The following is a 26,450-nucleotide window of genomic DNA, read 5'->3' as shown; positions in this document are numbered from 1 at the left end:
CACCTTTTTTAATGAGGAAAAACATGAAGCTGGGCAGATATGTATTCCCATTCACATGCTTATTTGACTTAAGGCAAATGAGTGTATCTTTCTGAGTTTAATAGTCCTCACCTGTAAAATGAGATAAGACCTACCTCCTTTGGTTCTCATGGGTATTAAATGATATAAGGTATGTAAAGTACGTGGCATTTGGTAAGTACTTAATAAATGTCAGTTCCTTCTTTTTCTATCTTGTGTTATTAATGACTCATAATCCATCATCTTGAAAATGAAATTGAAATGTAATTGAGATTAATTTCTTGTTCTAAATTAACCATTTTATCTTTTATAGGGATTCTTTCCAAATATTCACTTAATATTATTCAAAACAGTACAGATTTTGTCTTTCTTATTTTTTCTTCCTTAGGTACAAACTGCTTCATATTCTGGAATTTGATTCAGATCGTAGAAGAATGAGTGTAATTGTTCAGGCACCTTCAGGTAACCAATTTAAATGTTCATGAATTTTTAGTTAAATAATACTAAGAGCTTGATAACTTATTTTTCTTTTTAGGTGAGAAACTTTTATTTGTTAAAGGAGCCGAATCATCAGTTCTCCCGGAATGTAGGGGTGGAGAAATAGAAAAAACCAGAATTCATGTAGATGAATTTGCTTTGGTAAGTGCAAATTTCTCTAATTTAAAAACCGCTAAAAATATATATATATGAAAGATTTAGGGTTTCATTTTTGCATTAGTATTTTATCAAAAATTATAGAAATTCTGCAGTTCTGTTACATTATGTGTTGGCTCCTCATTCGTTGGTTAAAATTTGACCTTTTTTAACCTGCTAAAATATGTCTTCTCTTTGCACCTAGTACAGCCAGAGTACTTATGGCTACAAGGACCACTCAGATTGCTATATTAAAAAGGGAGGGACTTCCCTGGCGGTCCAGTGGTTAAGACTGCGTGCTTCCATTGCAGGGGGCGTGGGTTCCATCCCTGGTCGGGGGATTAAGATTCTGCATGCCGTGCAGCATGGCCGAAAAAAAAAAAGGAGACGTACAAAAATCCCAAGTATTTGTAGAAACTGGAACCCTGATACATTGCTGATGGGAATATAAATGATATGGCCACTTTCAAAAATAGTTTTACAATTCCTCATAGAACATAGAGTAATATAGAGTTACTATATGGCTTGGTAATTTCACTCCTAGGTATACATCCAAGAGAATTGAAAACATACGTCTACACAAAAACTTGTACTTAGCAGCTTTATTCCTAATAGCCAAAAAAATGGAAAAACCCAAATGTCCATCAACTGATGTGTCATATCCATATAACAAAATGTTATTTGGCCATTAAAAGGGATGAAGTACTGATATATGCCACATCATGGATGAACTTTGAAAAGATTGCTAAGTGAAAGAAGCTAGTCACAAAAGGCCACATGTTCCATTTATATGAAATACCCAGAAAAGACAAAGTCATAGAGCCAGAAAGCATATTAGTGGTTGCCAGGAGCTGGAGGAAAGGGGGGAAGGGAAGTGTCTGCTAATGAATATGGGATTCCTTTTGGGGGTGATGCAAATGTTCTGGAATTAGATAGTAATAACAATTGCACGACTTTGTGAGTACACTAAAGACCACTGAATTGTACTTTTTAAAGTGAATTATGGTACGTGAATTATGTCCCTCTTAATAAAAGAATGTAGGAAAATCTTACAAAAACAAAGTGCCACAATTCATGTGAAGAGGAAACTTATTAAGCAGCTCTGTCTCAGTCTAAGAGCCTCATGATCTCTCATTTCTGCATTTCTATAAATGCTGCCCACCTGCCTCTTTTACTTACTTACAGTTTCTTTTCTCCCATTACTTTCTATTTGTTTATGGTCTAGTTCATCTACCACGCTGTAATATCCATAAGAACAAAGGCATTGTTCTATTTTTTTTGGGTGGGTGGGGCAGGGACTACGGTGGGTCCTCGCTGCGTGTGGGCTTTCTCTAGTTGCGGCGAGCGGGGGCTACTCTTCATTGCGGTGCATGGGCTTCTTGTTGCAGTGGCTTCTCTTGTTGCGGAGCACCGACTCTAGGCATGCAGGCTTCAGTAGTTGCAACATGTGGTCTCAGTAGTTGCGGAGCACGGGATCAGTAGTTGTGGTGCACGGGCTTAGTTGCTCCGCGGCATGTGGGATCTTCCTGGACCAGGGATCGAACCCGTGTCCCCTGCATTGGCAGGCAGATACTTAACCACTGCACCACCAGGGAAGTTCTATTCTACTTTTCTGTCATTTTAATCCAGAAAAATGCTGGCACGTAGTTGGCACTCAATAAATGTTTGTTGTAGAATGAATTAATTTAGTAACTCTCATAGTCTCTTAACTGTTATTTAAGAGAAACAGGTGTAGGTCATTTGTAAATCAAGGCATGACAACATTTAGAAATCTGCTAAGTAGTGTCATATAGTATTTTAAAACCTTCCCTTTCTGAATCCTACTATTAGAACATTTATGTTGGGTTTCTCTGAGGAAAATGTATTGCAAGAAAAAGAACTTTTGTAAGCTTTCAGATTTAGATACCAACTTTCAAATATTAACACCATAAGAAAAGTTTACACCTGATAGAATCAGATAATCAAATATATATTCCTAAGTTTTGTGAAATTCCAATCCACCAGTGAAGGTATACAATTTAAAATCATTCATTCAGTGGCTCTAGAAAGTATTGGTTGGTTGATAATGACCACTTTACAGGCTTCTTTATTTGAAATGTGAATTTGTCATATCATGAACCCTCAGGAAATTATAGTCCCCTTTGCTTAAAAAAAAGTTCTTTTAAAGTAGATAAAAGTGGGGACTTCCCTGGCAGTCCAGTGGTTAAGACTTCACCTTCCAATGCAGGTTCAATCCCTGGTCGGGACGATCCCACATGCCTCGCGGCCAAAAAGCCAAAAAAACACATAAAACAGAAGCCATTTTGGAACAAATTCAATAAAGACTTTAAAAAAATATTGTCTAAAAAAAATAAAGTAGATAAAAGTGGAGTTGTAGTGGTTAAAACAGGAGAGAAGAACCTGGGGCTGCCTCTCTCTTGACAATCCTAAAGGTACCATTATAGAACTTTTTGGCTTTCCTGGTAAAACATATTTAAAATCACAGGTAGATCGTCTTTATGATCCTGTCTAGGCTCTATAATGTTCTACAATTCAATGACCTTAATTATTTTGAGCAACTGTTTAAGAACTCATCAGAAATTGCAAGAGCTATGATAATATGTGTCCCATAACTCAGATGACTAGGGTTTTGTGACAGTTTATTTCCTATCACTAGATGATAGTACTTTTTAAATTATTTATAATTGAATTTTGGTAACAGGGTCCTCAGTTTATTTCAATGACTTCTTAATTCCCCATTAGTTATTTTTGTTCAATTTTTGTCTTTAATTTTCCTATTTTAGAAAGGGCTAAGAACTCTGTGTATGGCCTATAGAGAGTTTACACCTAAAGAGTATGAGGAGATAGATAGACGTTTATTTGAAGCCAGGACTGCCTTGCAGCAACGGGAAGAGAAACTGGCAGATGTCTTCCGGTTCATAGAGAAAGACCTGGTATTAGTGGGAGCTACAGCAGTAGAAGACAAGTAAGTATCAGACAAATAGGCAATATCATTTTTCTCTCATAAGAATTTTTCTAGCCAAGTGTTTCTAATTTATAACAAATTCTATTTTTTAACATTTTATACTTAATATATTTAAAATCAAAATAGAGAATTAAAACCTTAATTTTTCCCAGTCCATATATATAATTTTTGTTCTAGCCAGCTATGTGAAATAGTTGAAAGAATCCAGCCATGTATAGTTTTGCCTGTAGTCTTGAGTTTTTAGACTATTCCTCAGTGTTCCATACAAAGATTTTAAGCTCCTGCTTAATTCTCCAGCCTCACCTTTTACCACTGCCCCCCTCGACTTTACATTTCAACAGTACCAAACTGTCTAGTTCTCTGAACAACAACTATAGTTAAAAGTGTTCTATTTTGTGCCTTTTTTCATTGGTAAGGCTGTGCTTTCTGCCTGAATCATTCTTCCCTTATCCATCTGTGAATACCTATTCATAAACCATAGTTCATATATCACCCCCACTCCAGGAAGACCTTTCCTAACCCCTAATAGTATTAAAAATTCTCTTCTTTGGAAAGCCTCCATGTTTTGTAGGTAGTTCTGTTGTTGTCCTTGTGGCAGTATATTATTTGTTTGAAGACTTTGTCCTCTGTTAGCCTGTGAATTCCTTGAGGTCTACTTATTCTTTGCCTTTGTTCACAGCATCTCTCTCCATGTGTGTTTCACAGTTTCTTGAATTAAAGTGAATTCTACAAATTAAACCTATTGTTATGTTTTTCTCTACCCCCTAGATCTAAAGGTGCTTGCATTTTTTAAAATCTAGGGTTTCATTTACTTCTCAGTTGTCCTCATGAGATTTCTGAGACTCCCTGAGGTTATATGTAGACCATTATTGTCCACAGTCTGATTTTTGAACTAATGAGGTAAGAGATTTTCTTGCCAAAAAAGGAGAAAATCTTCTAATTTGAAATTTAAGACTTTCTAAGAAAATGAGTTTATGAAGACTATATAGTTAGTTGGTTCTATAAAAATCAACTTCGAAGATACACTCTTAAAATATGAAGTTGTAGATTTTACATTTAAGTTTACATAGTGCTCCAACATATCAATACCCTGTGAGCTTCAAAAAACCAAATACATTTACAGTAGTATTATCAGTAACCAAAATGAAGGGAAGGAAACCTTACAATTGTGAGAATGCACAAATGTTCTCATTAAGGCAGTATTGACCCAGGCGATCATTTAGTATCTGTCACCTAAAATGCCTCACAACTCTGGAATGCCCATTGTGACAAACATGTGTTAGCACACAGTTGTAGATTTTATATTAGCCAGGTGGTCACTAATTTGGTTATTCCTATTTTTTCCCTAATGGAAAAAAAATTCAGTTATATTACTATACTATAACATTCCTAGGTTAAGGAGTTCGGAACTACCTTATTTGTACTTTGTGGTTTATACTTAAAATACAGTCAAAACAGTGTTCTCTACTACTAATTTTGTTTCTTTTATTTTCAGACTACAAGATAAAGTTCGAGAAACTATTGAAGCATTGAGAATGGCTGGTATCAAAGTATGGGTACTTACTGGAGATAAACATGAAACAGCTGTTAGTGTGAGTTTGTCATGTGGACATTTTCACAGAACCATGAACATCCTTGAACTTATAAACCAGACGTCAGACAGTGAATGTGCTGAAAAGTTGAGGCAGCTTGCCAGAAGGTAAGAATATAATTATCTGGATCATGGAGTTCAGGGACCAGCAAGCTATGGCCCATGGGCCCAAATATGGCCCACTGCCTTTTTTACAGCCCATGAGCTCAAAATAATTTTTACATTTTTTAATGGATGAAAAAGAAGTCAAAGAAGAGTAATATTTCATGGTATGAAAATTACATGAAATTAAAAGTTTGGTGTCTGTAAATAAAGCTTTATTGGAACAGAGCCACATTTGTTCATTTACATATCATCAGTGAAGGCTTTTGCACTATAACAGCACAGTTGAGTAATTGGGACAGAGACCTTATAAAGCACTTTTATCATTTGTCACTGCTGCTTGATATACTACAAATCACAGCGACACAATTATAACTTAATGTTTTCCGTGCCACACATTTTGCCATATGACATTTTAGTATATTTTTATTATCAGTATTTAACCATCATGTCCAAACATGAAAAGAAAAATGGACTTTTAATATCACACTCTTAAAACATAGTGGAGTGTTGATTATTATCAAATTAGGTGGCAAAGCATTGTGTTTATTATTCAGTGATAATATGCTTTAATATACTGCCTGTTTGAAAAGATAATCAAAAATGAAATACAAAATCTCATTACAGATGGTTCTTTTGCAATAAAATGTAAAATCTCATTACAGATCAGCATTAACAGATGGACATGTGCAATTGATTTTGATGATAGGAAACATGAACTTTGAACCCCATTAATCAAAATTAATTGGGGTTCTTCCCCCTGCAAAAAAAAAGGTTTCTGTTCTCCTCATTAGTAGACTTCTATTATTTTAAAAATTGTACTTAATTTTTTTTTTTTCGGGAAAAGGAAAGATTTATTACTTGCAGCAAGTAAGGAGAACACTGGGGATCCTTCCTAGAATAGTGTCTCCCCCAGACAGCAAACTTGGGGAAGTTTTAAGTTAAGGGTACATGCATATTCATGAAGGGGCTTGAGCAGAGGAGAATTCAGCATAGAATTGGGGCCACGATTGATAGAGTCCAAGCTTTAGTTGATTGAAGTCATGTGGGTCAACATCATCAGTCCATCCTCCACCTGGGTGTGGGCCTTAGTTCCAGCAGAACTCAAAGACTGGCCTCAGGACTTAATGAAGCTCAGGTTCTTGATGTCTCATCACAGAAAGAATTCAGTGAGAGACAAAGTGATAGATAAGAAGTGGATTTATTTAGGGAGAAACACTCCACAGACAAGAGTGTGGGCCATCTCAGAAGGCGAGAGAGGCCCTAATTATTATACTTTTTACTTAAAATTTTTTTTGTCAAAATTTGTTTCCTCTTTGTAGCATAATTACCTACATAATATCCTCAATTTAGCCTCATGGCCCACAAAACTTAACATCAAAATGTTTACTTCTAACGCTTTACAGAAAACATTTGCCAACCACTGATGAGGTTCACATGACCGAACAGGGAAATTAATCTGCATTTTACTGTTCAAAGATAATTTCATAGGTATTTATGCTCTTAATGCGTTCTCTTTTTCTCTAAACCTGCTTTTTTAGGTAGATCAACTTTATTTAGGAGCCCCCATTTAACACAGTCAGTTGTTTTTACAGTAAATTAGGAGTGCTTCAGTGTAAGCGTCAGGGTTGCTTGTGTGTAGCCATCTGAGATATTCTACAGGTACCTGTCTTTGCAGTCTTGTGATATTAATGCAGAAAAACGAATAGGAAAAGACAGTGCCACAGTTGTCAATGTACATTCAGTGCTTGATTTACATTTGTTATGCAGGGATTGATGTGATACTAACCTCTAGATTTCATCAGAGAAAAACTTACTTAAGGAATGTTTTAAAGAGACAGTACAGCTCTCAGAAGGGTCTTTGCTTGAGCTCAAAAAGGTGATTGATCTAGGTAATTATACTACAGTTTTGGAGCAGTGCCGAAACTATTGTGATTGCTTAAACATTTAAGTATCATAATGTCAAGAACTCCCTAAAACATACAAACTATTTGCTCAGAATCATTTACTTCTTAAATATTAGTCCTGATTTTAAAAATAATAAATGTTCATTTAAAAAATACTGAAAATGGTAAAGAAGATATGATGGTTAATAACATAATACAGCCATCTAAAGGTAATTATTACTTGTATTTTAGAATTTTTTTTAAGTTTTCTATATATGTGCTTTTAGTGAGTCTGTTAAGATCATGGGTATTGTTCATTTCCCTTTTTGTACAAAAGCTGTATTATAAAGTGAAGGTTATACCTTGAAATGAATTTTAGGCTTGCTGTGTGAAACTTGTGTTTTAGAGATACCATCTTTTTGGTGGAGTACGTTTTCTTTTCTTTTTTTCCTTTGGCCATGCCATGAGGCCTGTGGGATGTTAGCTCCCCGACCAGAGATTGAACCTGGGCCCTCAGCAGTGAGAGCACAGGGTCCTAACCACTGGACTGCCAGGGAATTCCTGGAGTGCATTTCTGAGTTAACCGTGTAAGTCAATAGGATTTTGATTTACAGACTTTCAGGAAGTATCTATTCTAAAAATCTTGGGTATAGCAAAAGAATTCCATACCTTTGAAAGCTTTAGTGTATATATCCAGTCCTTCACAAACATACAATGATTGTCTCTTACCTAGGCATTTGGAACAGAGTCACATAAGGTGTATTGTTTATTCCCAGAATACTTACAATGTGTAGGAAAAACAGAAATAAATATATTGTCACAGACCTATCACAACTGAATTGTAACTGAGGCAAGAACAGAGAGCTGTGGGTAGACAGAAGAGGGAAGCTTAGCCTGAGCTTAGCCTAGGCTAAGCTCTTGCTCTACATTAGAACTCACGACTGTGTTGTTTCCAGCGATGAAATGTAAACTGGTCAGAGAGTAACACCAAGAAGCAAAGGGGGCAATGTATGCAAATTCCCAGAGCTGAGAGATTCATTCAAGGAATTGATAGTAGTTAAGTATGGCCAGAGAATGGAATAGATGGGAGAGGATGTGGGAAGTATTGAGACATGAGACTACAGAAATAAGCAGATGCTACCTTACTGTGTACCAGAACTGTGAGCTGGTTTTCCATACTGCATAAATGTCATCCCATGGATTGTGAGATAATATGCTGATTTATGAAACCTGTCCAGAGGAAAACCTAAGTTAGTATGCCGTGGGAAGGTTGCCAAGGAAAACTGATCTGATCTATCCTACTCTTGGCTGCTACTCCTTCTTATGAGGCCATGTACTCAGGTGGTGCTCATGCTGAATGCATTGGAGGCAGCAGAGGCTGCTAAATAAGTTCAGCAAACAGGGAGGAAGAACAGTTTAGGTGCTGATTTTGGATATTGGAGAATTATTAAAAGAAATATACATTTTTTTAATTTTATGTTGTGAATGTTAATTGTTTACCACTTATTAGTTGTAATGCAACACAGTAGTTGTTAGGCATACTATGAAAGACATCATTTTAACTTACAGAAAAGATTTAAGTATTAGAAGACAAAAAATTACAGTATTTGTTTAGTTTTTATAGCTTGTTGCTCATTTAATAGTCCTCTCACTTGTCATTTAAAAATTGAGGGTACAACCACTATGGAAAGCAGTATGGAAAAAATTTTAAATAGAACTACCATATGATTCAGCAATTCCACTCCTGGGTATTTATCCAAAGGAAATGAAATCTCTATCTCAGAGATACCCACACTCCCATGTTCATTGCATCATTATTCACAATAGCCAAGAGTGGAAACAACCTAAATGTCCATTGATGTGTGTATGGATAAAGAAAATGTGATGTGTGTGTGTGTGTGTGTGTGTACACACACACAAAGGAATATTATTCAACCATAAAAAAGAAGGAAATCTTGCTTTTTGTGATAACATGGATGGACCTTGAGGGCATTATGCTGAGTAAAATAAGTCAGAAACAAATACTTATATGTGGAATTTTAAAAAGCCAGTGGTAGAAGGGTGGTTGCCAAGAGCTGGGGTGTGGGGGAAATGGGGAGATGATATTCACAGGGTACAAACTTATATATAAGATGGATAAGTTCTGGGGATCTAATGTACAGCATGGTGACTGTAATTAACAATACTATATTATATATTTGAAAGTTGTAAAGAAAGTAGATCTTAAATGTTATCACCACACACAAAAAAGTATGTGAAAGGATGGAGGTGTTAACTAACCTTACTGTGGTAGTCATTTTTGCAGTATATATGTGTATCAAATCATCATGTTGCACACCTTAAACTTACATATGTTATATGTTAATCATATCTCAGTAAAGCTGAAAAAAAATTGAAAATGTATGGATGTTTCTCAGTAGCAATCTTGCTGTACTGTGAACCCAGTGGTGAATGTAGTGTTTTCCTTTTGGTGGATTTAGTGCAATGCAACTTTGAGTGCTGGCCTTTAGCAGCATAAGAAGCTTGCTCCAGAATGTAAATCTGTATATACATACACTGCTTCTTTCAACGAGAAACTCTTATTACCAAAGGAGGAGCTGGGTAAAGCAGTTGAACAAAATAGTGTGCTCAATAATACAGTTGATTTACATACTGATGCAAGCTTCTTATCTTTCTTTTTGTTTTTCTTCTTCTTCTTACCTCTTTCTTGTCACAAGTAGTTTGCCCAGCTGCCAGTAATTAGGTCATGCTTTGGAGTAGTCCTCGGTGTAGTGTATGCCCACAAGGGGGGTATTATCAATGTTCCACTGTCATAATACGTGGCATTACAGTCCATTGTAGGGTTAAATATCAAGAGACAGTTACGATTCCTTCATTCCTTTCCTTCCTACGGTGAATCTAGCTTGTAAATTTTCCTGAACATTCTTGATTTCATTTAATTTTTTAAAATTAGGATTTGCTAAATGTATAACTAGTAACTTTTTTATTTTTGTAAGACTTTTCATACTCACAGTTTGGGAGAATATCCTCAGATTATGTGTTACAGTTCACATTTTAGAAAATATAGTTACTGCGTGTATATACCAATTCATTGTAAAAATGAATATCATCTGTTTTACTCATCATATCAGTCACTCTCAGTTCTGCTTAATCTTAACTTTCAAGTGATAGAACTCAGTTTGTTCCCTGACATGCCAGTTTTGTAACAGTGAAGTCTGTGAGTAAATGATCCATCTTTCAGTAAGAAGCTTTTGTTTACTAGATGAGTCTGAATAGTATGGCTTTAAAGTGTCTTACAGAGGATATAATTATTTTCTTTTTTAGAATTACAGAGGACCATGTGGTTCAGCATGGTCTGGTGGTGGATGGGACCAGTCTGTCTCTTGCACTCAGGGAGCATGAAAAACTATTTATGGAAGTTTGTAAAAATTGTTCAGCTGTAATGTGCTGTCGTATGGCACCACTGCAGAAAGCAAAGGTATGTTTATGTCATAACAAGTCCCATAAAGATATTTAGATTTAAAAGTATTCTTGGGACTTCCCTGGTGGCGCAGTGGTTAAGAATCCGCCTGCCAATGCAGGGGACACGGGTTCGAGCCCTGGTCCAGGAAGATCTCACATGCCATGGAGCAACTAAGCCCGTGTGCCACAACTACTGAGCCTGCACTCTAGAGCCCGCGAGCCACAACTACTGAGCCCATGTGCCACAACTAATGAAGCCCGTGTGCCTAGAGCCCGTGCTCCGCAACAAGAGAAGCCACCGCAATGAGAAGCCCGCACACCACGAGGAAGAGTAGCCCCCGCTCGCCCCAACTAGAGAAAGCCCACATGCAACAGAGACCCAAAGCAGCCAAAAATAAAATTAATTAAAAAAAAAAAAAGTATTCTTTAACGTTAATGCCTCATCTAGTTCCATTTGGTGGTATGCAGTATATGTATCTTACTAGGGGTCAGTCACTTCTCATAATATGAATTTTAACCACGTACATTAGGCCTTTGGAAATTTCACAGTGAATATTGAAGTTTCAACTATTCATAATGACCTAGAAATAGATCATTGTGACCTAGAAATGACCACGTGGTAGGTAGCAGTTTGTGATTTTCCTGAGACATAAATTTGAACTGTGATAACTAAAGTCTCACAAGTTAGTTACTTAACTGGTGAGGGAGCCTATAAGACTTCAGTTCATCTGCACCTCCAGGTGGTTCTGTTGATCTGTGCTTATTCTTGCATTCTTACGAAGTGATAATTCTCTTTGTTAAAGATAGCTGTTAAGTGATAAATAGAACTTTAGTAAAAAGTTGAAAAGCCAATTAATTCTGATATGAAGCTATATACAGGAAATATTTAAAGTTCAGCTAACTATGATTCAAGTGATAGCCTATACAAATATTTTTACAACTGTAATCTTCACAAGGATACCCTTTGAAATGCACATCTAAACACATTTTTTCACATATAGATCTAAAAAATTTTACATCCAGTTTTTTTTGGCTTCATGGATTTTTTTTTTTACAGTGCCTATTTTATTATTATTATAACCCATGTACTCCCCCCAGTCTATGGAGACTAAAACTTGAGACCAAACAGAGCTAATGCCTAGATTCTTTTTTTTTTTTCTTGGTTGCAGCGGGTGGGCTCCTTGATTGCAGCCAGCAGGCTCCTTAGTTGTTGCATGCTAACTCTTAGTTGCAGCATGCATGTGGGATCTAGTTCCTGACCAGGGATCGAACCTGCATCCCCTGCATTGGAAGGCGGATTCTTAACCAGTGTGCCACCAGGGTAGTCCTCCTAGATTCTTTATAAAAGTATATTCAAGTATTCCAAAGAAACCTTTCTTTTGATTTTATTGAATTTAATTTTGATTGCTTTATAAATTTTTAAAAATTTTATTACAGGAGAAAATAATTATCTTTCCCCTGTATCAAATGAAAAGAATAATTTCTTGAGAAAGAAAAAAAATTGCCTGACAAAGTTCAATTAATTGTAATTATTTTTTTACACAATTATTATTAAGCTTTTTACAAATTTAAACTGTGTTTAAAAGATTCTTACATACCATCATGAAATCTAAAGATAGTACTCTATTTTGCTGTGTCATTTCTGAAAGACATTCCTAACATCTTAATGGAGACATCCCTCAAAAAGTGAACCTCGGTGCCTATTATCGTCTAATATAAAAATTTTTTTCATTGCTCTACTTTTCTTACAACAGATCATTTCAGATAAATGACTTTATATAAGTACACGAAGACTTAAATTTTATCATAACTAATTAGTTGTATGTCTTTCAGGTAATAAGACTGATAAAAATCTCACCTGAGAAGCCTATAACATTGGCTGTTGGCGATGGTGCTAATGATGTAAGCATGATACAAGAAGCACATGTTGGCATAGGTGACTGATTTTTTTCTTGAACTTTTAAAGTTGGTTTAATCATTTGGTGATTTTGAATTTTCCTTTTATAGACTAAAGCACAATATCAAATATATGAATGAAAACTAAATGCAGCAGTGTATATATCACAGTGTATTTCCATCAGAAAGCTATTATAATTAAGCCCAATTTTAGGATATTTTACTTCCAAATTTTCAAGGAAATAAATACCACATTAGTGAATTTTATCTTTGCCAATTATCCTTCCCAATAAAGTAACTTTATTTTTACTTGCCATTTTGTACCTTTTAAAGTACTTTTACACATTATTTTATCATTTTAAAACTCTAAATTTGTGATTTACATAGTTACCCTCATGGTTTTAAATTCTCATTTTAGAATGTTATTATTATTTACTTTATTCATCAAAGATTCTGCGACTTATTTTAAAGATAATTTTAGAGACAGAAAATTACACCAAACTATAATATAATTATAAAATTTCAAATAACTTTCTTATTTAATAACCTTCATTCTGATTTCTTTTCTATTTTTGCCTAAAAGTTTTATTAGATTCAGAATACTAAAATCATTTTATTATGTCTAAATTATCAGTCATTTCCTATTTAAACCATATTCTGACCTATCTTCCTCAATAATTTTATTGAGGAAGGAAAAGAGAAGACTATGGGTTTTTTGCTGAAGGATAAAATTTTAGAGTTGGAAAAGAGGATAGTCCTCGCACTGGAATTGCCTATGTGATGAGTAGTTATTGGGTCTAATATTTCCAGTGTATCTCTCAAATCAACTCCTTCCTCTTTGGGATTATTAACTCTTCATTTTGAAAATTTCATTTTCTTTCTAGTGTGTATACTGTTGTTTCCCAGAAGTCTTCGTAATAAGTTGATGATAACTTCCTATACCATATGTTAGAGCATAAAAAGCTACAGTATTTATAACAGTTTGATTCTAATATGATAATAGCCAGACCAGTGAACAGAATCAGTTCAAACATCTGGAAATTTAGTATATAACAAAGGAGATGTTTCAGATAAATAGGGAAACAAATTATTTGATTAAAAAATACTGATATAACTAGTTAGTTATTTGGAAAAAAAGAAGTGGGTTCCTTTCCATTGCTTATAGCAAAACAAATTCCAGATGGATTAAGGATTTAAATAATTTTTGAAGGCCATAAAAAATAATAGGAAACTTTAATGAATAATCCTGTTATTTGAGGTATGGAAGGATCTTTTAGGTACAAAACCAAACAAAACAAGGAACTAAAAAGGAAAAAGATCAGTATGTGTGGCAGAAGTAAATACTTCCCATAAAGAAATTTTAAAGACAAACTGGTAAGGAATATTTGCAAAATAGACAACAGTCTTAATCTTCCTAATATGTGAGGTCTTAACAAATTAAGGAGAATAAGGAAAACATTCTAGTAGAAATGTTTTGAAAGGTGTGAGCCATCAGTTGTCACAAAAGGAGAAATCTAAACAGAATACTAAATGCATTTTAAAAATGTCTCCCTAATAATCAAAAGAATATAAATTAAAATTGCTTATCAGATTGGCAAAAATTACAAAGATTGATAAAGCCTGGAATTGACAAAGGTATAGATTAACAGATGCCCTTATACGATGTTAGTGGGAATGTAAATTGGTACACCCTGCATTATTATGTATAACGATTTTAAATGTGTGCCTATTGACCTAGCAATTTTGCATCCAGGAATTTCTTTTAAGAAAATAAATGAATATGTTAACAAACACATATGTTATAAACAATGTCCATAATGTAGTAAGTGACAAAAGCAGATTACAAAACAAATAATCCCATCTTTATGCACTCGGTTTTAATATATGTTAAATACACATACATGAAATATGCATAAGGAAAAATTCTAAAAGTATATAGACCAAAAATAGTGGTTTTCTCTAGGAGTTGTGAATATAGGTGATTGTCTTTACCTATACATTTTGGAACATTTTTGATCCTTTTATGACAAAAGTAAAAAATTTTAATTTTGAAAACTAATTTTTTCGAAGCTGCTTCCATATTGAATAAACAAACTTGGCAATAACTTTTGAAACCTAAAGAATTATAGTAACCTAAAAAAAAGTTCTCTTATTTATCAGATAAAATTATATACTGATTTCAAGTAATAGTGTACATTTTTCTTTTAAAAAGCACACTGTGTTTGACTTATGCATGAAAGTTTTAAGACCATTAAACATATTTGCTTGGTTCAAATTACTCAATTTGCATATTTTTCATGTTCATTGGAAATAGTGAAGTCAAAGCTGTTTTATAGCATTCTCTTCATTAGAATTTTTTAAAAATGTTCTTAGTTCCTGAACTTTTAATATTATTTTTATATTAATTTTATTATATTCTGATTCTTTGAAAATTGATGTTACATGCCTGGTATAATTTACAGCTTTGTGTTAATTACATATTTGATTTAAGTGGAGCAACCTTTTGGGAATCTATTGTCTACTATATTTTAGGATATAGTGATCCTAAGTCCAGGTTCAACTGCTACAGTTAATTAAGGTATTTGCAGATACATCATAAAAATTACACTTATCATTTATCAATGAACTTACCTTTTTGTCCCCTTTATTACAGGAATCATGGGTAAAGAAGGAAGACAAGCTGCAAGGAACAGTGACTATGCAATAGCTAGATTTAAATTTCTCTCCAAATTGCTTTTTGTTCATGGTCATTTTTATTATATTAGAATAGCTACCCTTGTACAGTATTTTTTTTATAAGGTAAGTTTCATGGATATATTTTAGAATCAATTTCTGACAGAGTATTTGAGGTTTCAATGTAAGGAATGCTATTACCATACAAAATATTCTTAAAATTTTTTCTCTGTAAGTAAAACTAACAGTTTATGGAATATCCTTTTATTATTTTATTATAATAAATCTAATGTGTACTCACAGAAAGCAAATCAGTGGTTGCCTGAGGCCAAGGGTGCAGGTGATAGAATTGACTAGAAAGGAATATGAGAGAACTTTGCATGACAGAAAAGTTCAACCTGATTATGGTGGTGGTTACATGGCTGTATGAATTTATCAGAATACATCAAAATTCACACTTAAAATTAATATTTTATTCTATGCAAATTAGAACACAATTAGTTTGATTTCTTTATTGTTATTTTGTCCTGAACCAGTAATAAATTTTAACTCCATTATGATGATTTCAAGCAGAGGTTCTTAATCTTTTTTGAGATTACAAATTATAGGGATTTTAGATGCATAAAATAAAATACATAGGATTACAAGGAAACCAATTACGTTGAAACACTGTCCTAATCTCTTGACCCTTATGGGCAAAGATGGGGTTCTGTGGAATCCATGTTAAGAGCCTCTGAGTACCAAGACATTTAATACATCAGAATGTGCTATATTGCATATATTTCTATAATTAATTAATAGCTGCAACCCAGTGAAAGAACACAGGTAGATTGCATAATGCTAACAGATGATGGTGGCAGTTTTTTCCTAGCTTATTATTATAACTTTTGCTGTGACATAAGGCTATTGAAATGGAAAGATGTTTTGATCGTTCCGTTTGTTGTATTTTAAATATTTTTGCATTTTAAAGCAATTTTAGCCCTAAAGTTTAAGTAAACCTTTCTTATTGTACTATAAATGAAAAGTATTGAATAATAGTTGGTAGGTTATAAATTCAAAATTACGGTATTGCTTGGCAATTATAGGAGTCAGAGGTGTTTTCTTTCTGACGTTTGCAATGCTGCCTAGACTACTTTTAGACATTTTTTAATAAAATGGGAATCCTATTTCCCCATTTTATACGGACAGGTTCTTATGGGCAGATATACTTACCATATCAACTGATACTATATTTTTGGACTCTGTAAATAGCCATTTTTAGAAATTGTTTCTCTTTTAGACCTAAATATTTCAATTATTTCCATTTAATCTTGTTTTTCAGAATGTGTGCTTTATCACACCCCAGTTTTTATATCAGTTCTACTGTTTGTTTTCTCAACAAGTAAGTAAATAGAATCTTTTGTTTTATCCTTTTAGAGTAAAATGTGTGTGTTCAGTTTTTGGTAGATACTTGGAGGGACTTTTTCCATTTTTCCTAGTCCTACAGATAACTAGACAAAACTTTTCTAATAGTGTATTTAATTAGCATAACATCCATAATATTTCTTTATTCTGATTTTCAGTTTGAAGCAAGTGTTAATACCAAAATATATTTTAACTCTGGATGCTTTTTTAAAAAAATAGATATTAACTCTTAATAGCTTATGAGAGAATTTTGTGAACTTTTTTCGACTTATGTGTAGTATTTCTACAAAATCGTATCAAGCTAGGCCAGATAATTATTGGAAGTTTAACTCATTATTTATTTTTTGAGTCATAGAATTTTTTTAGATTTGGAAGGAACATTAGTGATTGAGTCCAGGGATGACATACAGGTTTCATCTCAGAAGGTAAATAATTAATAGAGGTTCCAGGAGTGCTATACTGAAAAGGGTTCTGAAGCTGTAGGCTCAGAGGGAAAACTCTGTAATAGGTTAGCAGTAGCTATAATAAACACATGGTGGGTCTTTTGTTATATACATGTCACATAGAAAAGGAAATTGAAATCCATAGAGATTAAGTAACTTGCCCAAGATCACATAGCGAAACCATACTTGGACCTACTGCTTCTGACTACCTGAGCACCCTTTTCACATACCACACTCCACATCTCTAATTGATCAAGACATTTATTCTAGTTTATTGAAATGACAAGTGTATTATTCTTAGGTTTTTTTAATGAGTTGTTTCTACCCTTAATCACTGTTTTCTCCTCTGTTTACAACCTATAACTCTAAATTTCAGATACCTGCTTGGACATTGATTGCCAGTAACAATGTTTGCTTACTTGGATGAAATAAAGAATGCTGTAAGAGCATGTGACAAGGAGACTTAACCTATTTTGATTTTTGGGGGGAGTTTATAGTATAATTCGAGAGACAGTATCAATATTAAGAAAAGCAATATATGAAGAGTAGGCAGAGTGCTAAGCAATTAGTACCAACTAATTACCAACAGTAGCACATATGACTTTAGTAGAAGCAGCTATCATCAGGAATTTGAGCCAGTGTTTTTAAGTTTCATGGATCATGGATTAAAGGAAGTGTAGGACTTAGATGGGAAGACAAAGCCATGAAAGCAAAACTATATGTGTAGCATATCAAGGGAATAATAACAAGCCCAGGATGCATGTAGGAGAATTGTGTAAAATTACATCACAGTGACCAAATTTGAGTATCTTGAAATACATATCCATCCAATTCACTATAATAGCAGAATCACTTGACATAACAAAATGTTCCAGTTTCCGCAAAGATTATAAATCTAGGAACATTATGTCTATATAAGAAACAAGTTGGAATTATTAAAATGGATTTTGTGTAAATTTGAAAATATGTAATGTAATTTTTATATTTTTAATATGCTTCTTTGTAATTACATGCATAAGTATAATAGTAATACATAGTTTAGGGTCTCAAAATTCCTACAAATTTCTCTTTCTAGACATTGTATGACAGCGTGTACCTGACTTTATACAATATTTGTTTTACATCCCTGCCTATTCTGATATATAGTCTGTTGGAACAGCATATAGACCCTCATGTGTTACAGAACAAGCCCACTCTCTATCGGTAAGTGTCTTCCAGTATTAAATGTCCATACATTTCTTACTGCAAATAGTACATTACATAGTTACCAATTTTTGAAAGTATCTTAAAAATAAGCAAGTATATCAGGCACTGTCTTGGTGGTTAATGTTTACTAAGGAAGTACTTCAGTTGTCATATGGTTTATAAATGTTGAACATTAAAGAGAACATTTGAATGATTTTTTCCAATGTTTTTAAGGAATGAATAGTTTCATCCTAGGAATGCATTGAGCAGTTGTGTAATTGGCACTTACTGTTGTAAACCAGTAATACTCTGTTTCATGGGCACAAAAGAAGTTATTCAGTAATTAGTTGTCTCTAGAGTTCCTAAAAAATTAGTTCATGTTCTAGCACTGCCAAATTTATGAGTAGTAATTGATGCAAAATGCAGAGTTGAGGACATTAAATCTTCCCAGCTCCCCTGGGTTATTCCTTTCTCAGAACCAAGTAATCATAGATATGTGGAGTCAGCTCAGGACCAGCTTATGGTTCCCACATTAACTTGACCTCTACACTTACAGAGATATTCAGTTATCCAGAAATGGCAGTAACTTACCTTGATTTCCCAGGTTATCTAGGACTGGGCTTGACCCAAGATTGGCACAGATGGTTCTTCTCATAATAGCTATTGATAGACAAGAACTGATTTAGGAGCCTCAGTGCTGAACCTAACTCAGATGACTCCACTAAAAAGAAACAATCATGGCAGAATGACTGAATGTTTACAACGGAATATAACGAAGAGGGACTTCCCTGGCGGTCCAGTGGTTAGGATTCCAGGCTTTCACTGCTCTGGGGCGCAGGTTCGATCCCTGGTCGGAGAACTAAGATCCCACAAGCCATGAGGCGCAGCCAAAAAAAAAAAAAAAAGAATATAACAAAGAAAAACCAACTTTTCACAATTAAACTGAAGTATTATGCCTATATCATATTTCTTTATTAAATGAGAAAATGTATTTGAATATGTTATGAGAATTATAAGTTGTTACACAGATGTATATTATAAGCAGTGGTTTGTAAACTAGGTTTTATTCTTTCTGCTAAAATTTTTAAGCAATTTTAAATCAAAAATCCATCTTGTTTTTTAATTATCAAACTGTAATAATTACTTAGTAGGTATAATAAGTCCTAATACATTTCTTTTTTTCTTCCTTTTTTTTAAATTTGCAGAGACATTAGTAAAAACCGTCAGCTAAGCATGAAAACGTTTCTTTATTGGACCATCTTGGGTTTCAGTCATGCCTTTATTTTCTTTTTTGGATCCTATTTTCTAATAGGGAAAGATACATCTCTGCTTGGAAATGGCCAGGTAAAATATATAGTTTTTTAAAGAACATTTTTAATAATTTAGTTTGGCTTTTGATAACTTTCTGTCATACAAAATAAAGTAAAATTCCATTTAAGTTATAAAATTGCAGGTATTAAATTAAAATGCAATTATAAAAAGGTTTTTAACTTTTTTTTACTTAATAAAATTTTATACAAATGAGAATTAAAACAGAAAGGCAATGCAGTGTAATTTTAATATGAAACTCAAGTTACCTAAGCAGTTTTGCTGTTCAAAAATTAATTTACACAAGGGGATGTGTTCATGCCCCTGCATGATGTTCACTTCAGGATTGTGTTTTAACAATGGCTACTGTTTATTTAGTACTTAACTATTGTGTTCAGTGCTTTCCATGCCCCATTTCCATTAATCCTCACAATAATCCCATTGGAGAGATATTATGATTCAGCTTTTTGAGATGAGAAATAAGGACTTAATGTTTAGGTTTTTGCTTTTAATTGCAGGAATTTTTTGGGGGGTGGGGGCGGTGGTATGCTTAGGAAGTGCTACTGTACTTTTCAGTGCACTCCAGCAATTCTGAGGATGTCAAGTTACTGTTCAGAGTGGCCATTTTTCTGAAATGTGAAATTGGAAAGGAGTACCACACAGTACGTTGTTTCTGTGTCCTGATTGGAGTGCTCATGTTGAGAGACTCTGCAGAACTAGGCCTCTCTTTCTAGGCTTAGCTAGATGGGTCAGAGGAAAAGAAATGACAGCTGTGGTACTATGGTAGACTGGAAATGCTTGTCACCTTTAGTTTATCTTTTCCATTGGCAGTACTTAAGTATTCCAAAATATTCAGTATATTTGCAGAAACAGAGATACAAGGTTTGCAGTTGGGAGAATATGAAGTTTTATCTGTTCAACAAACATTTATTGAGGACCAACCATTCCCATGTTCTATACCAGTGTCTGGATTTATGAGAGGAACTAACACACTCAGTTATGGAGCTTAAGAGTCTTGCGAGGGATACAGAAAATAAACAAGTAAAATAACAAAATATTCAAGTGCAGTGAAGGAAATGGGTTTCAATTTTAGAGAGGCTTTAACCATGCAGATCCCTTTAGGGTGTAGAAATGGAACATACGTATTATTGCCCCTCTACTTTTGAGGACATATTTAGCCTGGTTTGGACAAATATATGAATCTAGTTTGTGTAACATGAAGGTTACAGCACTTCCGCCAAGTAATAACAATCTTTTATTGAATTTTTTTCTCTCTGCCAGGTATATTCCACGTATTAGCTTACTAAATTGTAATAACCCTGTATGAGGAGAATATTTTTTCATATTAGAAAATTAACCTCAGAAACGTTAAGAAACTTGCCTCAGGTCACATAGTAAATAAATTACAAGAGTATAATTCAAACTCAGATCTGTATAACTTCAAAGCCTATGTGCTTAGCCAAGATCCTAAATTCCTTTGAGAAACAAGTATTAGCCTGGTACCCTTCTGTGCAGTATTGCCACTTGTGCAAAGACCATCAAACGTATAGATATATGAGTGAGCATGCCCATTTCCACCTGAAATACTGGGCTGAAACTGGACAGAGTGAAGAGGGGAAAAGAGTTAAGAAAGAAGGAAGATGTCATTGGATGAAAAGGAAGTTAAAGAGATCTCTCTTGTTGCTAGTTACTACTTTTTTTTCTGATTTTAAAAGTAACATGTGCCCATTATGGTAAATTTGAAATACTTCATAGGAAAAATATACAAAGAAAATAAACCGCCTGTTCTCCTTCTACCCAGGTGTAATTATTTCTGTCATTTTTACGTATTTTCTTCCATTCTTTTTTTATTTTTTTACTATTTTTCATTAACCTCATAACTTATCCCCTTATTTCTCAATGATAGGCTTATTATAATTATCCCCTTACTATAGTCTAAGTGATTTTTCATGTTATTAAAAATGCTTCAAAGATATTTTTTCACAGCTACATAATATTCATTACATGGCATAAATCATTTAAGAATACTTATAATTTAGGTTTGTTTCTAGTTTTTAGTGACTTTTAAAATTAAATCTTTGGGGACTTCCCTGGTGGTCCAGTGGCTAAGACTCCGTGCTCCCAATGCATGGGGCCCGGGTTCGATCCCTGGTCAGGGAACTAGATCCCACATGCCACAACTAAGAGTTCACATGCCGCAACTCAAGATCCCGCACGCAGCAACAAAGATCCTGCATGCCGCAACTAAGACCCAGCACAGCCAAGCAAACAAATAAATAAATAATTTTTTTTTAAATTAAATCTTGAGCATGCTTTATACAAAAGAAAAGAATCTTAATGAAGTGTAAATTGTTGTGGGCCCAAATCTTAATGAAGTGTAAATTGTTGTTGGCCCCTTAGTACAAAAGTTTTTCTTCTTTTTACCACCTGTTATTGTTTTTTTTAACTCAAATTGTACGTCATAAACTTCCCCTTTTAGCCTACCGGTTCTACCACTCATATATACCACTAGAAATTAATCTACCACTCCCTGTAGAAACAGTGGAAAAGAAGCATACATTGCAATCAGTCAAATTGGATTTACATCCTGGCACCTGAAGTTATCATTTGAGTGATTTGGGATTAGTTCTTTAACTTCTCTAAGACTCAGTTTCCTCACTGCAAAATTAGGAACATGATTACTACCTTATAGGTTTGCTGTGAGGAATAAACAACATACTACATGTAGGGCATTAGGCATAGTGGCTAGCATATAGAAGTACTCAATAAATCTTAGCAGTATTACTTGTTATTATTACTACCAAATCATTATATTGAAGACCCTGTCCTACCCAGTCCCCCCTAATCTACTTCTCCCAGAAACTCTCCTCTTTAACAGTGTAAGTTAAACTGTCCTTGCTGGCTCTCTCAGAACATGCAGTGCTCATTTCTAGTTCCAAGCCATTACTGTATTTTCTCTCTAGAATGCTCTTGCCTCTTTTTCCCAAAGTCAGTCTTATGACTGTCTATTCTTCAACATTGAGCCCACAGGTCCCTGTCCTTTCACTCCAGCTCCCTCTTACGCCTCCCTATACTGCAAGTCTTTTTCGACATGGGTTGAATGCTTTCTGTTTTCCAGTAATTATTCTTGTATGCCCAAGATATCTGCAAACAATGGAAGACCTAGAGTAGAAAATATTAGGGGGAAGTACTGGGAAGAGAAGTGGCTAGAGATGAAGATGAAGTCAGTGCAAACGAATGATCCTGAGAAAGGAGGAGGAGAAAGAGTTGCAGTAGTTTGGGATCCACGAAGGGCAAGACAGTTCAGGGGAAGTTAAGATTCTGCCCCCATCTTTTGTGATGGGCCTAGCAGTATCATGAATATTCTAGGTATTAATTAATTTTCAACAATTTTTTTTTGGCCATGCCATGTGGCTTGCAGGATCTCAGTTCCCTGACCAGGGATTGAACCTGGGCCACAGCAGTGAAAGTGCCGAATCCTAACTACTAGACCACCAGGGAGCTCCCTCAACAAATATTTTTGAAGTATCCATTCATTCATTCTTAACTTCTCTTTTACTTAGGAAAGAACTATTTATTCTTCATATATTCCCCTCAGATCTTTTTTTTTTTTTTTAATTATTTATTTATTTATTTTATTTTTGGCTGTGTTGGGTCTTCGTTTCTGTGCGAGGGCTTTCTCCAGTTGTGGCAAGCGGGGGCCACTCTTCATCGCGGTGCGCGGGCCTCTCACTGTTGTGGCCTCTCTTGTTGCGGAGCACAGGCTCCAGATGCGCAGGCTCAGTAATTGTGGCTCACGGGCCCAGTTGCTCCGCGGCATGTGGGATCTTCCCAGACCAGGGCTCGAACCCGTGTCCCCTGCATTGGCAGGCGGACTCTCAACCACTGCGCCACCAGGGAAGCCCCCCCCTCAGATCTTTTTAATAGGTCTTTTCTTTTAGTAAAATATAAGAATCCTGATAAGTTTTCTCTGAGATTTGGAAAGACTAGAAGAATGTATATGACATGTCTGAGTACCTGTTTGTGTATGTGTCTATAAACTGCTTTCCTATGGACAGATCTTTACCTTCCAAGCACCATAAAAAAGATATCCCTTTACTGTCACTCCTTGATTGCCAGAGAACAAAAAAATATATTAAGAGGACTGAACTACTGACTAATTTTTAATTGTTTTTCTTCTAAATATTAGAAGAGTTAAACTCATATAAAATTTGTCTAGCCTTATGCAGGCTTAAAATACTCAAAGTATTTGGAATATAAGTATTAGTTAAAAACTGGGGCTTGTCTTCCAATACCTCAGTATCATCTTATCACAAACATTTGTCAAAAAGTCAGATTTGTAATTTGGTGAATATTTATTTGGGTAATCTTTTCTTTTTCTTTTTTTTTTTTTATAAATTCATTTATTTTTTATTTATTTATTTATGGCTGTGTTGGGTCTTTGTTGCTGTGCTTGGGCTTTCTCTAGTTGTGGTGAACGGGGGTACTCTTCGTTGCAGTGCGCGGGCTTCTCATTGCAGTGGCTTCTCATTGTGGAGCACAGGCTCAGTAGTTGTGGCTCGCAGGCTCTAGAGCACAGGCTCAGTAATTGTGGCACACGGGCTTAATTACTCTGCGGCATGTGAGATCTTCCCGGAGCAGGGCTCGAACCCGTGTCCCCTGCATTGGCAGGCGGTTTCTTAACGACTGCGCCACCAGGGAAGTCCCTTCATTTTTTTTTTTTCCAAAGTTGAAAATGAGCTTAACATAAAACTTCATATTATTTCTGTAATCCAACAAGATCAACTTTGAGTTGGTGTTTTTTAACAGGCTTTGTAGAAGAGAACAATCATTTCTTTTTTATTAATTGAATTTTGACAAAAGGTAAAATTGTTATAATGTATTTTGTTAGAGATCTTAACGTAACTTTTAAAAAATGTTAACTCCTCCAAGAATAATAGAAAAAACTGACTTCCGTGATACTAGTTTTTAAAACACAGCTTAATTGAGGTATAGTTGGTATACAATAAGCTGCATATATTTAAAATTTATAATTTGATACTTTTTTACCATCTTAACATTTTTAAGAATACAGTTCAGTAGTGTTAAGTAAATTCACATTGTTATGCAACAGATCTCCAGAACTTTTTCATCTTGCAAAGCTGAAACTCTGTGCCTATTAAAGAACTACCCATTTCCCTTCTTACCGGCTCCTGGAATTTACCGTTCTTACTGCTTCTATGAATTTGAACACCTATGAAATCATTTTTTTTTAGAAGCTAAGTAATTGGGAGGTGAACACCAACAAAGAATGTTTATTAAGGTTACTATAAATTACAAAGGTACTAAAAGCAAATGACTATGTTTGTTTTTTTTTTTTAAAGGAGTTAGAATTTTATAGTATCTGCTTTTATTTATTTATTTATTTATTTTTTTAGAAATTCACGTTCTTTTATTTATTTATTTATTTATTTATGGCTGTGTTGAGTCTTCGTTTCTGTGCGAGGGCTTTCTCTAGTTGCGGCAAGTGGGGACCACTCTTCATCGCGGTGCGCGGGCCTCTCACTATTGCGGCCTCTCTTGTTGCGGAGCACAGGCTCCAGACGCGCAGGCTCAGTAATTGTGGCTCACGGGCCTAGTTGCTCCGCGGCATGTGGGATCTTCCCAGACCAGGGCTCGAACCCGTGTCCCCTGCATTGGCAGGCAGATTCTTAACCACTGCGCCACCAGGGAAGCCCATGACTATGTTTTTTAAAAAAGAAAAATTTATCTCCTTTGTTTATCTCTACAGAGTAAGTGTTCTCATATTGGGACACTACTTGTTCTAACAGTGTTGCTGTTGTCCAGAATATTTTTGGAAATAGCTTATGTTGCCTTTCTGTGATCTCACAAAGAAACTTTCTCAGGGAAGAATCTATTTAAAGTTATAGACAAGGGAAGATGTTACTTAAGATTATAGATATGGAAAGTATGAGAGGAACAATTTAGATTACAGGAGTTCACCTCCAGTTAAAGCAAACTTCCATAGAATGCAATGGCAAAGGCATCGTGGCTTGGGTAAGTGTATATTAGAAGAATTAAAAAAAAATTTATAGTGAAGGAAACAGAACAGAGGGAATTTTAGTCATGTGGTAAGAGTGGAAAACTAAGATGATGTAGGGAGAAAAATATTGGGAGAATAGTTTCAGAGGTAGCTGAGTTCCCATCCCAACATTCCATGACATTCTGCTTGTCTAGTGGTTTCAACCGAAGGCTTCAGAAGAAAAAGAGAATAAAGAAAAAAAGAATCCTTTGTTAACTCAGGAACTTAAACACTAATACCTATTCCACTCATTCTCAGTGGTCTGATATGAAAATTACAATCTAGATAACTACTGTTTAAAATGAGATCCCGCCCAAATAAGGGTTTTTAAAATTTGTTTTGGTTTTGTTTTACTGAAGTATACAGAAACTCAAAGAAAAATGTCAACCATTAATTTCTTTTTTTCTCTCTTTATGGAATTATACCCAGTTTGGAAAACTAAAGTAATTGAAATTCAAAAAAATGTGGGATCGGAGAAAAAGGGAAAAACTATTAGAGTATTCTAATTCCAGTTAGACTTCTCCAGTAGAGAAGCTGGAATCGTCAGACCCTCGGCCCCGTTCTAAACTATATATTCACTGTTCCACCACATTAAAAATCAAATGACAAAGGAAAGAGTAAGGATGAAAAAGTAATTCTTCACCTCTTATTCAAGCCTTCTAGGTCTGGACTGTTTGCCAGATTAGTTGGGGGGAAACAATCAGCAACACAGAATGGAGGAGTTGAAATTTCAGGTTGTAATTTTGAGAGAAAGAGAAAAATAAACCTTTTTGTAGTTTTACTACTATTTTTTTTAATGTTGGTGATTTCTCCCCTTACTTCC

The 26,450-nt window shown here is 34.7% G+C and overlaps 1 protein-coding gene across 10 annotated transcripts in view; it reads left to right on the top strand.

Moving 5' to 3' along the window:
* Nucleotides 1-26,450, top strand: part of ATP11B (ATPase phospholipid transporting 11B (putative)) — a 141,171-nt gene that overhangs the window by 73,145 nt on the left and 41,576 nt on the right. For 9 of the 10 annotated variants that reach the window (XM_082393906.1, XM_082393907.1, XM_082393904.1 and 6 more), the window contains 10 exons: nt 407-480; nt 554-657; nt 3,435-3,616; nt 5,112-5,315; nt 10,520-10,673; nt 12,491-12,593; nt 15,207-15,352; nt 16,548-16,607; nt 18,149-18,276; nt 19,464-19,602. In XM_082393906.1, the coding sequence (XP_082250032.1) occupies nt 407-480; nt 554-657; nt 3,435-3,616; nt 5,112-5,315; nt 10,520-10,673; nt 12,491-12,593; nt 15,207-15,352; nt 16,548-16,607; nt 18,149-18,276; nt 19,464-19,602 (1,294 nt within the window). Of the gene's footprint in view, nt 1-406; nt 481-553; nt 658-3,434; nt 3,617-5,111; nt 5,316-10,519; nt 10,674-12,490; nt 12,594-15,206; nt 15,353-16,547; nt 16,608-18,148; nt 18,277-19,463; nt 19,603-26,450 lie in introns of those variants that run through there. The other variant, XM_082393900.1, reaches the window with a different exon arrangement.

This window comes from Balaenoptera borealis (genome assembly GCF_965194805.1).
Source record: "Balaenoptera borealis genome assembly, chromosome: 5".
Classification (NCBI taxonomy): domain Eukaryota; kingdom Metazoa; phylum Chordata; class Mammalia; order Artiodactyla; family Balaenopteridae; genus Balaenoptera; species Balaenoptera borealis.
This window is presented reverse-complemented; position numbering and strand designations above follow the sequence as displayed.